We start from the raw sequence: 18,224 nt of genomic DNA on the forward strand, positions 1-18,224 counted from the left end.
TACCCATTTGATAACATTCTATATTTCCAACTTCCAAATAATTTTATTAGAGCCAATAGTCTAATTTGAAAACAATTTTATAGCTTTCAATAGTAAAAAAATACTTTTATTGCCTAATGGGGAGAAAAAAGGAATATAATATGCTCAGGTACAGTAATAATTATCATTAATCAAAATAAATCATACTAATTATCTGATAATTTTTTTCAATGTTTGTACGCTCATATTTTTCAAATATATTTTTCGAACTACTTTTAGAAAATGCTTAGTGGAAATATTAAGTTGAATAATAAGAACTAAACATTTCTTTAGAAAACATTAGATATGATGTGCGCATGCTACCGTTGAAGGTATTTTCTTTTCCAATCGTATAAAAAGGCTGTATAATAGTGTGATTCAAATATTCAAAATAATTACTTTTTAAATAAAATAAGAATTGTATTGAAAAATATTTACTCACCACAATAAGGAGAACAAAATATATCCAATCCCAGAAGCTGTGCGCATCTTGAACGTAATACATTATGTCCGTCCATCCTTCCAGAGAAATTACCTGCAAAATTAAATTATATTCTTACAAAGTGTTGCCTCAGAAAGTTCAAAATAAATTACCTCCATTATTCAAAACAATTTTGCTATGGAAAATAATTATTGGTGCAAAATAATTGTCACCTAGTTTACCTATGTATAAATAAAATATAATTGGTACTTAAATCCCACAAATTTGTGCATTTTAGCACTACTCGTCTTTAATTTGTAAAATAAAATACCATTATTGTTAATATTTAACTAAATTTCATAGAGTAAACTGAGAATATTTCAGATAACTTCAACTAAATAATAATAAATAATAATACAAAGAAATTACAGATAATTTGAATCGGGTTGTGGTCCCGTGGCTAGTGTTGCGAACTCACGGGCCAGAGGACCGAGGCTCAAACCCCACTCTACCTCAACTTGGTTTCCGTTTTCTAATAGTAAGTTATTTACAACTCGTTAAAAATGGCCGCCAAAATAAAAATATTTGGGTAAATTATAAGAACGCTAATATTTATTTAAAAAAAAAAACCTTTAAAATATGTATATACTTTTCAATTATATATTTATTAAATAAACGGCCTAAGCCAATGAGAAACTTCAGCCCTACGGGAAATTGGATACAAAAAACATTTTAAAAAAAACATTTGTAAGAACAAGAGCATCAAATTGTACGGAAAAGTTTCTTGAAAATGTACGAAAAAAAACATAAATAATATTTTAATAAAACGCACTACTTTGAATGACATCACTGGTTCATATGAATCAACCATTGATATGGAAGATTTTCGGTCTGCTTACCGTTTCTGGACCAATGGAAAGAACTGAATGAAAATTAGGGGAAAAGAACCTCTGATGTTACACGCGTGAGTTATTTTAGAAATACTAAACTTTGAAAAATCGTAGCACTAATAATACGATAAATAAAAATTTTAAAAAAAAGTTTGTCTTAGTTTAATAGTCAATTATCAAATAAAACAATATAAAAAAAATCACTGAACTTTCTTATTACAACAGTAACATCATCAAACCAAAATATCAGAAACTGAACAAAAATAAAATAAAATAAAACTATGTAACTAAGAAAAACATGGGCAATAAAATAACGGTATACAATAGATTCATAAACACGATAAACGTATAAGACTTCGAGCTTAACCACGCCAATCCATCTTCGTCTCACACTGTTTTAGTGTCTATTGATAATAATAATAAAAAAACACATTTTGGCGTAACACCATTTGAATAGAGGTAAACTCGAAGATGGGTATTTAGACAGGAAAGTGGTTGCAAGATGGATGTTTAAACGTTAACCGGGTTGCGGTTCTCTGGATGGTTTCCGAAGACTAAGGATCAGAGATCCGAGATTCAAACTTCAATCTATTACAGCTTGATTCCATTTTCTAATATTGAGTTATTTACAATTCGTTAAAAACGGCCCAAATTTAAATATTGAGGTTAATCACGAGAGTGAAAATCCTTTTTTTTTTAAATATTAAAAAAAAAATCGAATGGCGAATATCATTTAGTGTGTAAAGTGGTCACTTAAACAAGTCAATGACATGTCAAAAAGTTTTCTTTCTCTATTGAAATATCTTTCAATTTTCATTCATTAAGCTATCAATGTTTTAAGCTTATGTATAAATTTAAATATATATATATATATATTTAAATTAGTTTATCATCGCTTTTAAAACTACAGATTAAATTAAAATGCCATCAGTTCTATAGCACTGAAATTCTATTTTTATATATAAAACGCAATGATCATATGCGTGTTTTTGATAGACTAAATAACTACTGGAATAATTTATGTGTTATTTTTTTTAATGTTGTGGCATTTTTGCGGCTCTTAAAATCTTCAATCTAATTAATAGACGAAAGTTAGGAGCATAAATCCTTTTTTTAAATCAATTTCCAGGGCTGCATTCGACGAAAATGAATATACTAAAAAAATTGGAGGATGTTACATTCTTGTTTATAAAAAAGTTTGTATTTGTATGTTAACAAAATACATTAGCTTTTTATTGATCATAATCAGATGCTTATTTCTATTTACTGGATTTTTGGCAATAACAAAATAATATTAACTGTCATTCAAAACATTTTTGAAAATTGCATTCCTTCATAAAGTACGCCCCTGTTTCTTTTCTACCAAAAAATGATAACACCGGCCGTAAACAAGATACACGGATTTACAAATTACAGTAATCATTAAAATAACACAAACGTAAAGAAATAACAATATGGACACAAACAATTCTACAAAAAAAATATTTGTACAAGAAGTGTATCCCTGTTGGTAGAAGAGCAGAGTTCGACATTTGCAAAAAGAATTCTATATTTAAAAATTAATTAATTCTTACTAAATTTAAGATCATAAATAAGTACCCACCTAGGTACCTATATACACATCAAAACTTACACCATCTTTTCTAAGTTTATCCTAACAGCTTATACACACTTTAATGAAACAATTGGGCATTTATGTTTCGAATTAAATGTCAAGCTTTTGTCAAAACCTGGCCGGCGGTTAAAGAACAACTAAATATGCGTTGAGCATTACTAAGCGTTTAGGCATGAGTTAAGTGTCATAAGTGGTCGTATTATTGGTCGATAGTTTTATTTAAGAAAGGCGAAAAGTACATTTTATAATGTTTAATTTTATGAGGAAACATGGCCTGACTTTTCTTTATATAAACAATATAGATATTTATCATTAACGTATGCCTATTGTTTTTGTTTTTTGATAAATTGTTTACTATAAGAACTAGAACCAATCCAAAAATCTATAAAATCACTTAGTTATATCTGCTCTTGCACGGTATGCAAATACGATAACTATTTAAAAAAAACACAAAACGTACCTATACAGAGAATTTTATTTTGATACTCGGTTTAAAAAAAACTAAATCGGTTCAATTATGAGGTGCGGAAAACAGTACAGCGAAACGTCTATTTTGTCTATTTTAGTTAAGCATAAAAGATCAGACATGCAGTTGTCTTTTTTGCACTGTACTGGGGAGGCATCTGCAAGATAGTGACAGTTTTTTTCTTCAGAATCGTATTTATCAAAATTTCCTGTCACCGCATATCCTCAACATTTATGTAATCCGAAACACAAAAATAATAATGTGTATGTACATATGATATTTAATATGAACTAAATAGAATAATCGATATCAAACTTTCGATTGCGTTCATTTTATCTACAGACAAGTATTTTTTTATTTTTTTTTTGTTTGTTTTTTTTCCATACACATATTATTGGCATAGAAATATAATGACAAAAAATACATTTCAAAATTAAGCTATAACATGAATTGGAAAAAAATTCCCACAAAGACTACAGCGTCTGAGCGTGGGCCATTCCTTTTTTAATTATTAAAAAGGTTTATAGCACATATATATGGTATGACTTGACCATGAAAAGAAAAGAAAAATAAAAGTACAAACTCAAATCTAGTAAAAGCAAAGCATTGCCGGGTTTAGCTTGTTATAAAGCACAAAAATTCAAATTTTGAATAAAAATTATCACCTGGCATCTTGTATTCAAGTTTATAAATGTACAATGTAAAAATAACTATGAAATTTGTAGAACACGCGTTGGCTTTCAGTAGTCTCTATATAAAGTATGTATAGGAATAAATTGTGGAGGCTGTTATGCAAAACTGTATATTTACAAAAACATCGAATTGAATTAATATAACATTTAGATAATTTAAGACGAAAAAATCATAATTGGGTTAGATCCGATAAATTTTGCTAGGAAGACAACAAATAATTTGACTTTAAATATGGTTTTTAGTTATGGTGATATATCTGGTAATAAGCTGTCGGCCTGTGATTTAGTGGTCAGCGCATTAGTTTACCGTGCAAGAGGTCTCGGGTATGAATTCCGACATGGTTGACATGAAATATTCATTTAAATATGTGTTACTACACTAGAATATTTCATAGTCCCTAGACTGGCACCTGAAGCGTAAAACTGATCATCTTACATTCATGTGACAAAAACATGATCAAAATACGCTACAATTTATGTACCAATGCAGTGCCCTATGCACCATTAGGTGCGGAAAGGGAATGACGATTACAATGAATATATTTCAGTTTAACAGTATGATTTTCGTCTTATTTTTATTTTGGCAAGGTATGTGCAAAATAAAGAGTCAAAAATGCATTTAGTATGAAAGAATGAAAACCATTTCTTATTTTTAATTTAATTTTATACTAATAATCTATTGATAAGTCATAAAAAATGTTTTGTTATAAATTTTAAGTGTAAAATAATAAGCCATAATTATTATAAATAAATAGAACAATGCAACATATTTTCCAGATGAAGATTTTAAATGGTCAATTATTAACAAAAATGAACTTGGCAATAAAAGCGTTTATTTGATACTTCGTATCAATTAATGAACAATGTTTTGTACTATCGCATAAATGACAAACTAGGTTTGTTGGATTAGAAAAAAAGAGTAATTATTTATTTTCAAATCACTGAGTAATTAACATTATAACATTAAGTCTCAACTCCGTTGGAGTTCTTGTGTTAAGTTGGGATAAATAGAGTACTAGAAAAACAAGACATAATTAAAAAATAAATTTAACATTCGCAAAATATAATACATACTTGTATATCATATAAAAATAACAAATAAAGATTGAATTGTTTGCCTTTTTTAAAAAGTAAATTAAAATTGGGTTTTGGTCCCGTGGTAAGTGTTGCGGATTCACGAATCATAGATTTGAGATTCAAACCCCACTTATTCACTTGATTACTATATTTTATTTTATTAGGTAATTTAACATAGATACATACTAGAAAACATACAATTTGAAAGCATTCGTTGATACAATTTTACATTTATACACATATTCAATTATATAATTACACAAAATAGATTTATATATTAAGATGTAATACATATTTTTAAATATAAACGTATTTTTTTATACAGGATACAATGCAATAAAAAATAAATTGTACTTATTAAATAATACTTATTTGTAGAAGATTATTCGCAAAAGCAGAAAGAGTATCATAAAAAATTACAATTTTATTGTTTCGGCAGTATATTATATTCCCGACACATGCGGACCATAGGTGTGTGGTATGTTGCATTACTTGAAAACAAAAGCAGTTAAATATTTGCCGATGTCTTTGTGTTGTAAATCCCCCATTTATTTGTATTTTATTTAGGAAGTTAGTATCTACTTTATAGTTTGATATTTTATTCAGAAATTTAATTTCTAAAATAACGCGGCGTTTTATCAGAGAATCAAAATAAAAAAGAGTTAGAAGGTGCTCATAATTAGAATTTGAACGTGGGTTAGAAATTTGGAACTTATACAAAAGGTACTTTAAGAACTTTTTTGAACAGATTGAATTGAAATGATTTTGATATTGCGGACTCCATACGCATAAGGCATACTCAAGATTACTGCGAATCTAATAGTGAGTTATTGACAACTGAAGTTGAAAATGCCGACCAAATCTAAATATTTGGGTCAATCACCAGAACGCTAATATTTATTTAAAAAAAAAAAAATTGGAAATAGTCAGTTTTGCGTTAGAATCCAACAATTTATCTCTACGGTTGGATTTCTGAAATATTGTTTTTCCCCACAACAATAGAGCTAAAATCTTTGTTTTCTCGAAGTCACAATCCATCTTCATTAAGCCAACTTATATGGACTAGTGTTGTCATCTGAAGCCACATACTGGTCTTAATAATATTATCTTTAAATTGAATTTACTGATGTATGTAAAACGTATGTAAAAAGATAGAAACGAAATTAAGTTTAGTGGATGAAAATAAACCTTTCTTTTATATTAACCGAGAAAAAGTTTTTAAAATAAATCAATTTGAAGTATCGCTTAATTTGAAACTCCGGGGCTGGAATTTGTTTTTATTTTATTTTTATTTCAACCGTAAATAGTTTTAATGTACCCAGCGGGCTTTTAATGCATTTTTTAAAGTGATTGCAAAGTGACATACCGAACAAATACAAATGGAAAAAAAATGAGTCACGCGCATAATATGGCTTAATGCGTCTATAAATTATTCTACTCTTAAAAAAACATATGTTTTAATTCTGATATGGAATAGCAAAATATATGAATAGTTAAACAAACACAAACAAACCATCACGCCGTTTCTCCGTAGAGGTAGGTAGAGATAATAGAACGCCACATCACTCTATTTTTGCATACAGACCTCGCTTCTTCTACATTCATACATCTTCTCATGCACGCACGCCAACTATTCCCCCTTGACATGTCCATCTTCAGGTATTTGATGAAATTGATCGTGCCATGTCTCTCACGGTCTTTCTCGTTTTTTACATCCATCAACATTCGCATCGTCCTTTTAGCTATTTTTTCACTGTCCATTCGCTCTATATGTCCAAACCAACACAGCACCCCTTTCTTGATTCAATCGATAATGCACGTCTCAGCCTTACATAGTTCACGGATCTCGACATCTATGCACCTATTATACATCGTTTTAGCATACATTTGTTTGTGGGATTGCATTTCAACAGCATTTAACCTACTTTCATATTATTTTCACAATTCACTTCCATACATTAGAGCTGGCACTAGAACTCCATTGTGAACTGCTAGTTGTGACTCCTGCAACAAACATTTGTATGCCAAAGTAAATTTCAGTGCACCGTTCACCCTGTTCCTGGCACCCACCTTCTTTTCAATATCTTTCTTAATCGTTCCATCCCTAGTAAACATAATTCCCAGATACACAATTTTTTCTACCTGATTCAGAAAATCTCCGTTCTCACTGATCTCACATTTGGTTATATTTTCATCCCTTTCAAAAACCATAACTTTTGATTTATCAACATTCATTGGCAAATTGCGTTTTCTGCATATATCGTAGACTTCCGTTACCAAGAATTGTAGGTCTTCTTTGCTGCTAGCTAGAAGCATGGCATCATCAGCACACAGAAGACAGTTAACAGATATACCATTCATTTTTGCTTCCATTCTAAAATCTTTCAGTTCCCTTTATTTCAATAGCGTTAAGTTAATTTGTTTTTTTTTTTTTTTGAAAATTTATTTATAAACCCTTACGGATTATTACATTCATTTTACATAGAATATATACATTTTTCAATCACACTCTGTTGTTCAAAATAATATTTTTTACGTCTTTTGAAAAGTTTGTCTGAGTCTTTTGTTTAGTTTTGTCTGGTAGTTTATTGTATAATTTCAGTCCCTGGTTCATTAGTCTTGATTGTCCTTGTCTTGTTTTAGATAGTTGTATATGGTATTTGTCTGATATTCTCGTATTATGTCCATGTTGACTACAATTTTTTACCAGTTTTAGTTCTTCGTCTACAATTACATTAGTGGCTAATTTATGGATAAATTCGTATGATTCTAGTTGAAAAAATTCAGTTATATTTAATGGCTTAGTTTGTTTAAAAAGTTCTCTAGTTGCAGTTAAATAGGGAAGGTCATATACTAACTTTAATATTTTATTTTGTTGTCTTTGTAGTCTGTTTATGTCATTTTGATATCCTGCTCCCCATAGTAGTTGCGTATAACATATTTTAGTTTTTACATAGGCTTCATTAGAATTTTTTCCGTTTTTGGAACAAAATTTTAGATTTTAAAAAAAATACTCGATAATGTCGCCACTTTGCTAATTAAATTGTTGATATGAATTGTCCATGTTAATTGTCTGTCTATTCTTAGTCCTAAGTATTTAACATGTTCAATTTCAGTAAGTCGTTAAACTAATTGATAAGTTTGTGTAGTCTCGTTATGGTGGAGTAAGTGTGTGCTATATTTATTAATATAAAAATGTCTAACCTTACCTCAGTTTTGTATAAATATATTGAACTCTTTAATAAAGATACCAGTCTCGAAGATATCTCGTAAGGGATGACACCGGTCACTGGATATTCCAAATTTGTGGATAAAAATATTAGTCGTCTTTAGTTTATACAATAAAAGTTATAAAAAAGCGTTGTAATTTGGAATTTTTATTCGATTTATTTTTAAATATTTTCAGAAAACCCTTTTCACAAAAGAAAAACAATACTTTTCTATTCAATGTATCGTGCTAAACGAACTGTAAAATACTTCAGTGGCATAACATTGTCAGAAATACTGAATTTCCTTTTTTTCTTTGTTGTGTGATAGATGTGGGCATAAGTATATTTATATTACATAAAACGCTTTACTTTGAACATTATAAAATATTTATTTATAAAACTATGATGGAAATATTATTGGGATTGAAAATTCTTATATTTGAAAGAAAATACATAATAATCCGACGAATAAATCGTATTGTTTGAATATGTTAGTATCCTTTATATTATCATGAATAAGAAACTATTTTTTTAAAAAAGGTTTAATATTATTAATATCAACTCAGCTTCTGTTTATAGTGGAGAGCTGAGTCGTTGAACAAGTCCAAATCGTAAACCTTATATTTTGAAGAAATACTGATTGCTCTTCTTAAGGGAGAATTTTGAGCTGCTCAGGATTTGTTGTTATTTAATAATGTCGTTTTCCAAGAGCGAAATGAGGGTTATGAAATTTACTTCCGACAGCAAATCGGCAGAATAGATCCGATTAATTGAGTTTATTCTAAAGAAATAATTGATCCGCAATCATGCGCCGTTTGTGAACGTTATGTAAGTTAATAAAACTAGGCTTTTGGTACATTTGGTAAAGTAAAGTAGTACAACACAATTATGTCTGTAAAATACGACTATTATCAGATTAAAATGCTGAAAACAAAATCGAAATCGAGTGGAGATAAGTTTGCTTTGAGGTGTATGGTTGGAGTATTCACCTACCATCATGCTTCAAATCCCAGGTGAGATTTCTGGAGAGTAGATGTAAAATATTGGTTCAAAAGGTAGTTTTTCACTGCAATAGTTCATTGTTTCATCGCTTTAACTTCTTTAAAATTATGCAGATCGATGCAATAACGAAGCAAAGTGGTTTTATTTATATTTTAAATTTGTTAGTAAGTAGGGTAGCAAACTAAGCTTATTAAAAAAATAGAAATATAAATCGTATTATCAGCATATGATAGTTTAAAATTTCGTTATTTTGAAATAACGAAATTTTGTTGCCTCCGCGTGTGGCGTCATAAATTCTCTGCGTTGAGTTCTGCTAATTGGTGAATTGGCTTCCCATAAACCGGAAATCAATCACAACACTATCGTTGTTTGATTCGAAAAAGCTAGTGACGTCGTTCAATGTATTTCCCTTTTAATCAAATCTTTTTTTCCCCCACACATTTTCAGGAAACTTCGCAATACAATTAAATGCTTTTATTTTTGCCGCGATTAAGAAAAAATATATATTTAATTTAACGTAGCACTATACTTCCTCATTGGAGTGCCAATACAGTACCCTATTGGGTGCGTACAGGAAAATTATGAATTAGTCTCGCGATATTTGTAAAAAACAACATTTAAAATAGAACAAAATGGGTGACAAAGTACAAGTCCTCGTGTTACTAAACTCACCAGAAAAATGGCGACCCACGCCAGCCCTATGTTATCAAAGGAGATTGTTCCTTGAAAAGGGTTGGACCCGCGCTGGGTACAGTTAGTATAGTAGCGGTTCCAGTTGACGCACGAAGTGGCGGTGGGCGTGTTAAGGGAGAAGGTCTCCGGTGTGCCATTGCAGGTGAGGGCCCCGTAACGGTAGGGCGGGAAGTTGGCGCACAGGTGCATGCCGGAGTCCTCGGCCGTGGTGCAGATGTAGTCTTGCTCCTTGGAAAACTCGTAGTAAAAGGAGATGCTGCGGGAATAAAAAAAGATTTAATTAGTTATTACCTGGAATTGACGTATTTATCTATCTTACTTCGGCGTTTAAATTAACAAATTAATGAAAAGGTGATATTTTTTTAATGTTGTGGTCAAACAACAAGTTTGTGCATAACACAAAGACTTGTCTATACTAAAGCCCTATCTAATGAAAAATAAACTGTTATAAATTTAATTATTGAAATTAGGAATGGGCTCGTCTGAAAACTGGTAGATATAAAAATGATGGTAAATTTTAATTTTATTTTTACACATAAAATGATATAAATATATTTTTTTATTACAATCTATTTTTGTACAGTTAGTTAATCTTAAAACTGTTACTTTCTAAAAAAGAGGCTAACTTTTGCGCTTGGATAGTGACTGATACTGTTTTAGTTATTTAGTAGATTTTATGTAATATATTTGAAGTTATATAATTTCAAATATATTACTTCAAATACATACACATAGTTTGATAAAATTATTAACGTGTATTAACAAAAATACAGTTTTAAATTAAAATGGATTTTAACTTTCTATATAAAATTGATAATTAACAAATTATGAAAAATAGAAAACTGAACCTTTTTTCACTGACACATTTTCAAAAACTGTAATTTTAGTGACCAAAATTGAACTAGTGTGATTATTTATCTATTTACTGTTAAGATTTAGTACTACTTGAATAATATATTCATGTACTTTTATTTTTACTTTTAAATGGCAATAGTTTAAAAACTGAGGATGTAATAAAATATTTATAAATTGTTACAGTTAATGTCACATTTGTTATTGATGTTAAAATGAAAAGAGAAAAAGTAATTTTATTTTCATTTTCCTTACAAAACTAATTTCATTTATCTATTTATAAATACATTTATTTTATTTTGTTTTTACAATAAAAAAGTGTTGCTTAAATTAAATTAAAAATACTTAGTCATATTAGCTTAGCAATACTCGCTTTAAAAAATATTACCATGCACTAATTACACATTCAACCATGCAAGAGATAGTAATTTTACCGTAAAAAATAATAATTATAAAAGTAAAGAATAAAATTCCGAGTTCCGGTTCACGTATAGAACTGTATTCTTTATCCGCCTGGACACGGAGTCACGGAGAAATATCTGTCAGCTGAATAATTAATGAAAACGTTTAAATAAAAACAAATTCTTCCCAAAAAACTTTTACTCCAGAAACTTGAATATTTTTGAAGAAAAAATCGTTTGCATTTGTTATTATGAATCCTTACGTCAAATAAGAAATTTGAAATATTATCATGATTATCACTTTACTGTCAAAATAATTTACCGTTTCGGTTATTCTAGCGCTTCTTCCTAAATATAATGTGGGGATGTAGAAAATCGGAAAATCGGAAACTGGGAAAATTGTAATATTGGTAACTCTCGGGAGCCAATATCGAACCCAATTTTCCCCAAAGGGTAATAGGGAAAAACTTACTGTAACGTATAAATTGGTTGACAGAAAATCCAATAGAAAATGCATCTCTCAATATGCATAAATTTCCTCTCGTTGAATGCAAATCGGACGGGAAAATTTTCCTTGCATTTCCGAGAAATATTTTTGCAATGTCAATGTAACAATGACATAAACTGTGTAGAGTTACAAAACGATTTAAAAATATTACAAGATTTGAGTTTGTCAAAATGTTTGTAGACAAAAGACTGGATTTCACTCCCTCGGGAGTCATTAGGATCAACAAATTACAACAGGGATGGAGAATACCTTAAATAAGGGGATATGGAAGTCTAGGCATTTACAGGGATTATGACTTGTCATTGGCTGGTTTAAGTGGCCACTTAATCTTAATGACTCCCGAAGGGGGTGAAATCTAGTCTTTTGCCTACAAACATTTGGACAAACTCAAATATTGTAATAAAACCAACTGGTTCAAGAAGAAGATTAAAAACTGAAAAATTGTTGTCAGGCGTTGCCTAGTATGTAAAGTAATTCAGTCAGATGAATCTCTTCACAACAATTCAGCTCTTTTACTTCACTTAAATCAACAAATGGAAGAATTGAAGAAATGTTGATGTTTAAACATAGGCAAAATGGTGAATGTTACACAGTGTGTAAAGTGGCCACTTAAACCAGCCAATGACAAGTCATAAGCCCTGTTAATGCCTAGACTTCCATATTCCCTTATTTAAGGTATTCTACATCCCTGTTGTAATTTATTGATTTAAAATATGTTGTACTAATCTAACATATAACTTAAAAATTAAATTGAAATGAGTGACGATGTTTTTACTCCGGTTTGAGATTATTTCCATTTTTTTTAATGCAGTAGGTAAACATTTTGCGAATAGGTATTTGAACATTGTTTTTCTGTTACTCTCTCGCAGATGTTTTTCCGATGCAGTGCAAAAATGATAACTGCACGAATTGATGCTTTGCTGTTTCATTTTTGGCACCACTGTCGGTACATTTTACGTTACTAAAAATGATTGATCATATTTGTATATCGTTCGTCCAAAGACGGCAGATAAAACTGGGCCTTTTTTTGGGTTTTGGATGGTCCTAGCTCCCATAAGAAACAATTGATTAAAAAAGCAAAACAATATACACACTTCTGCATTCACAACAAGCAATAAAGACACGTCAATGGTAAATATATTCAGTTATATGGATATTTGTAGCCCTAACTTTATGATTTATTGTTATATTATAGAAGTATAAATAAAATTACTTTGTTTTACGAACCACTTTTTATTCACACAACCGACTAGTTTCGGCAACTGCACGTTGCCCTCTTCAGGGTTATTTAATAACTAAACATACATGTGTAAAAGAAACAGTGAACAGATTAGTGAGTGTTGATAAGGAGGGGGTAATTGTGGGTAATATTGGGGAAGGGTAGGGGAGAGGGAGGGGGTGTTTAAGGTGGGGTTAGACTTAATGGGAAAAATGTTTTTTCAGGAAACACCCACAGCACTAGAAAAATTTTGCGGTACTTTAAAAATCATTAAAACTGGTCCAATACTAAATTAAATTCTTGTCAGTAATGGAAAAAAAAAAACTCGTGTTTTCATCGTTTATCATTTGTTAAAGTCAAAAACATTCCAACTGTTGTGTAGATTTGATAATTCACTCTTTTCACAAATGTGCTATTTGTGAAAAGAGTGAACTCAGTTTCACTTTTCTATGGCTGGCTGCTTTCTGCATAACTACGTCCAAATGTAGTTCATTATCTACTTGACATTTGGTGCTCCCGCTCCGGTAGTATTATAGGCGTAAACGGCTTAGACGCCTCACGCATGTGCACGGGAGGTTCTTGGTTTGATTCTCGGTAAGATAGCAATAAAATCACGTAATTTTTATCAGGCCTGGGAGTTCCGTAATTCACCACTGCAAAGCCAAATACAAAACGCAAACGGCGGAAACATGGTTTATATGAATGTGTGAGTTAATCTGAATTTGAACATTTTGATTACGTACACACATGAATTTTATTTTTAAAAAAATGTCTGTTTCTGAAATAATAGTAATTAGCAGGAAACAGCAACGCACATAAATAGCCCTTCGGGCAAGAGTCATAATAAATATTCTCGTGACTCATTTGAAATTTGTCAGCAATTATTAATTACGAAAAATTATTATTAGTCCAAATGTAGACATCAAACATCAAATACCGGCAAGGTAGATAAGTATATATAATGACCAATCAGTAGAAAAGGTCAACACATCTTTCGAACTTTTCGACACAACTTTAGAACTATTTACTTAACCTTGTAGTTTTTTATAACTAACCCTGAAATCACTGGAGTTATGGATTAAGTGATATTTTTATTAATTTAACTTTTTGTACATTGGCGGGCTTATTGCCAAATGGCAATTTCTTTCAACCATCCAAAACAATAAAAGTTTTATTTTTATAATTCAAGTTACAGAACATATATTAAATAGAAAAAAAAGATTAAAAATCTAAAGATATAAAAAATATAAATAAACGTATTTGTAAATAAATTACCTTAAATCGAAACTATTACTCAATGGGAAAAAGGAAAAAAGAGGATAAAGGAAAGGAGGAAAGATTAAGGAAGAGAAAGGAGATGTTTCTTCAGACGTGATTTGAACAGAGATAATGTAGTAACATCTTTGAAGGTGGATGGGAGATGCTTTCACATTCGAGCCGCATGGACACTTTATGAGTTAGAGAAGAAAGAGGAATTGTGGATGGGTATTAAGAGAGTGCCTTGAGAATAAGAACAAAAAGGTAAACCATAAACTGAAAAGCTTTGAAATTTTTCACGCAGGTATATATGAGCGTTAGGACTATGAAGTACATTGAACAGAAGTGATAGGGAGTGATAGTCTCTCCGCTGTCTAATTTTGAGCCATTTCAGTTGCCTACGATAATCAGAAATGTGGTCAATGATAAACTGCGAGTTAGAAAATGAAAGCTTATGCTAGAAGATACTTACAAAGTGATCCTTTTTTATACATGTCACCATTCATTGTGGACCTGCATTCATAGGAACAATTATAATATAGATTATTACACACATAAATAAAAAAAAACATGTCGAGAGGTTTTTTTCATTATTCCCGTAATAAGCTCAGGGTTTTTTCTAGTTTAGATCTTTTACTTCCTCTTATCCTTAGTAGCATAATGTACCTTTAACAACAATTAGGAATAGCTTAAATTGGCATTAGTAAACAAAAAAAAATTAAGGTAAGCATTTTTCTCTTTTGATCTTTTTACGATAACCTTTAAGAGATGTAAAAAATAATACTTTGATATATGAAGCTTATTATATTTTTACGGGTGAAAGATTTTGACGAATTTTATTATCTTTGATTTCAATATAAGAAATTTAAGTTATTCGAAAAAGAAGGGAAAAAACGTATGCATTTACTTATGTAAAAAAAATATTGGTTGAACAACGTTTTTAAGGAGTAATTTATTTTCAATGTTAATTTTTATTTTATTTATTAAAGCATGTTACTTAATGGATTATTTAAAATAAATCTTTTTTTTGTATGTTGTTACAATGTTGATGGAATTTTTTTTAATAACCAGTAATTTATTACAAATATTTTGTTAATAAACTTAACATTATATTTCGAATATTCCGACCCTGATTTTTTATTTTAGATAAGAAACAAATGAGAAAACATTGTTTGATTCAAATGATTTATTGACAATTTTTGATGGAATTCTATTGCAATGATGTACTAACTTATATTTACATATAAGTTACTAATTAAAAATACTCGGTACACTTATTTTTTTAACCTATTAGCGCTTTCACCCTCCAATGGGCATCTTCAAACTAGTAAATATTATACAGTGTAAGGATAATTTATATAAAATTAAATATTATCTAAAGTGTTTATTGACATTAAAAATTAAGTTGAAAGAGATACGATACGTAATATTTCAATAAAACAGAGTGAGAAAAATTATTGAACCATGTAGTGGCGGTGTACTGTAAGAGAGGATTCTATTTTATGAAAATATTTATTGTTTTATTACCATGTACAGGGACTAATAAGGGTGAGTTTTTGAAGTCTATCTGCTGATTTATTAAAATTCTATCTAAATCATTTTTTGTCTTATTTATTTCTAAAATTTCTAATCTATCTAACTTTGGACCTTGTGTAAAGTGTAAGTGTGTAAAGTGGACACTTAAACCAGCCAATGACAGGTCATAAGCCCTGTAAATGCCTAGACTTCCATATTCCCTTCTCAAAAATGTTTTCCCTCTCTGTTAAAATAAATTTTAAAAATAATAAAATTTTGTTTATAAAATAATCAACGGTTCAGAAAAAGTTAGATTCATAGTCAGTTTACGTAGTAAATACACGTGAAAGTTCATGCAATGAGCCATTTCATAATTCTGAAGTGTTTTTATTTTATTTTGAACCGTAAGTGGCATAAATAACTTTTTATAGTTGTGAATTGCGCAGATTTACCGATATTTTTCATTGAATTTAACCCTGAATACAATGTTGTGGGTGAAAATTTCGATATGCTGCAAAATGTGGATATTCAGTAAAACAATATTGTAAAATTCGAATTTAAATGTCTCAGAGAAAGTGGGGTGACTTTGTTATCAAATGTCCAAGAGGAAGTTCTCTTGAACAAAAGGCTCCGACTTGAATTCCCAAACAAAAAGCTTTCGCGCAAAGCTTCGGTTTTTTATATTTCGGAATTCAAACGGACGGAAGTGACCCCCAAGAAAGCTGTCGTCAGCGCTACCAATGGAGAAGGGGCAGCCGAGCAATTTAACCCTCACAAATACTTTGTCTGAAAGTTTGCAAAGAAAATTCCCAAACCGATTCCAGCATCTTGCAATAAGCTGGAAAATTATATTTCAATGAGAGTTTACGATTCAAAATGCAATGCACTTTGAAAAGCTTAATGTTAATTTGACTATCCAAACCATGATTTAAAAAAAAAATCTAATAGTTAAATAGTTAATAAAGACATGTTTTTTTGTTATTATAACTCTTAAAAGGCTGGCGCGGTGCTGTAATATCGTATTACATCCAGCAAAAGACGAAATATTCAGACATTTAAAAAAAAAAACTATAGAAACATAGTGTTTAATAATTCTTCTTTCATACAACAATATTTTGAGTTTGTCCAAATTTTTGTAGACAAGGACTGGATTCAACTCCCTGGGGAGCTGTTTATATTAACATATTACAACAGAGATGAAGAACATTTAAGAGAATGTAATATAAAAGTCCAGGCATCTACAGGGCTTATGACCTGTCAATGGCTGAAAGGTTTCAGCTCTTTAACTTCACAAACATCAACAGATGAAAGAATTGAAGGAATATAGATGTTCAAATATAGGCAGAATGGTGAATGTTACACAGTGTGTAAAGTGGCCACTTAAACCAGTCATTGACAGGTCATAAGCCCTGTAGATGCCTGGACTTTTATATTACCTTCTCTTAAATGTTCTTCATCTTCTTTCATAATTTATAAAAATAATAATCTAATTTAAATCCCGCTCACTGCCAATAATGAATGTAAAAAAACACAAACGATTGATATTTTCCTTGTCTTGTGCATAGTACATCGTCTATTTGGATGCTTTTGTTTCTTTCACACAAACACCAGCCACAGAACAGCAACCCTTTTGTCGTCTTCCTTGTTACAAATTCTACCTTCGTGCTCTCTTTTATCCAATAAAACAGATTTATTGTTGTATTAGTGTCAATTTCATTAATATATATGACAATTTGATGATTACAAAATATACAACTTCACCATTTAATAACATGAGAGATATATCAAGTCTTGTTTCCTGTGTGGACTCGTGTCACATCATAGCCACACAAGAGATAAGAAAGTTTTAAAAAGATATATAGTTTATAATAAGAAAACTCGCAAATTTCAGCTGATGAGAATAAACAAAGAAATAATGAAAATATCGGTCTGAAAATCCCCTTATTGAAGAGTTACTTATTGTAAAATATGTATTTATAAAGATTTTTAAGATGTTGCCATATATATTCACTGAATATTATAACTGTTTTTATTTTAGACCGTAAATAATTGATTCTTTAGACCAGGCATTGCCAATATAGGAACCGATAGATCCAAATTTGTTGCAGCAGAGGGAAAACATTTTTGAGAAGGCAATATGGAAGTCTAGGCATTAACAGGTCTTATGACTTGTCGTTGGCTGATTTAAGTGGCCACTTTGCACACTGCCTAACATTTTGCCTATGTTAAAACATCCACATTCCTCAACTCTTCCATCTTCCGACTTTTGTTAAGTAAAAGAGCTGAAACCTATATCATGCGGGTGAGAATTATCCGGCCGAACCAATTCACTTACTAGGCAACGCTTGAAAAATATTTTCCAATTTTTATGCATCTTCTTTTACCAGTT

At 30.2% G+C, this 18,224-nt stretch overlaps 1 protein-coding gene across 1 annotated transcript in view; it reads right to left on the minus strand.

The window, feature by feature from the left end:
- Positions 1 to 18,224, minus strand: part of LOC148278536 (voltage-dependent T-type calcium channel subunit alpha-1G-like) — a 151,181-nt gene that overhangs the window by 83,218 nt on the left and 49,739 nt on the right. Inside the window, exons 6-7 of the mRNA XM_088231265.1 lie at positions 10,063 to 10,339; positions 461 to 553 (exon numbers count right to left, since the gene is read on the minus strand). Coding sequence (XP_088087391.1) covers positions 461 to 553; positions 10,063 to 10,339 — 370 coding nt within the window. The remainder of the gene's footprint in view (positions 1 to 460; positions 554 to 10,062; positions 10,340 to 18,224) is intronic.

This window comes from Micrasema longulum, unplaced genomic scaffold (genome assembly GCF_059751315.1).
Source record: "Micrasema longulum isolate JH-2025_06_02 unplaced genomic scaffold, ASM5975131v1 h1tg000864l, whole genome shotgun sequence".
Classification (NCBI taxonomy): Eukaryota; Metazoa; Arthropoda; class Insecta; order Trichoptera; family Brachycentridae; genus Micrasema; species Micrasema longulum.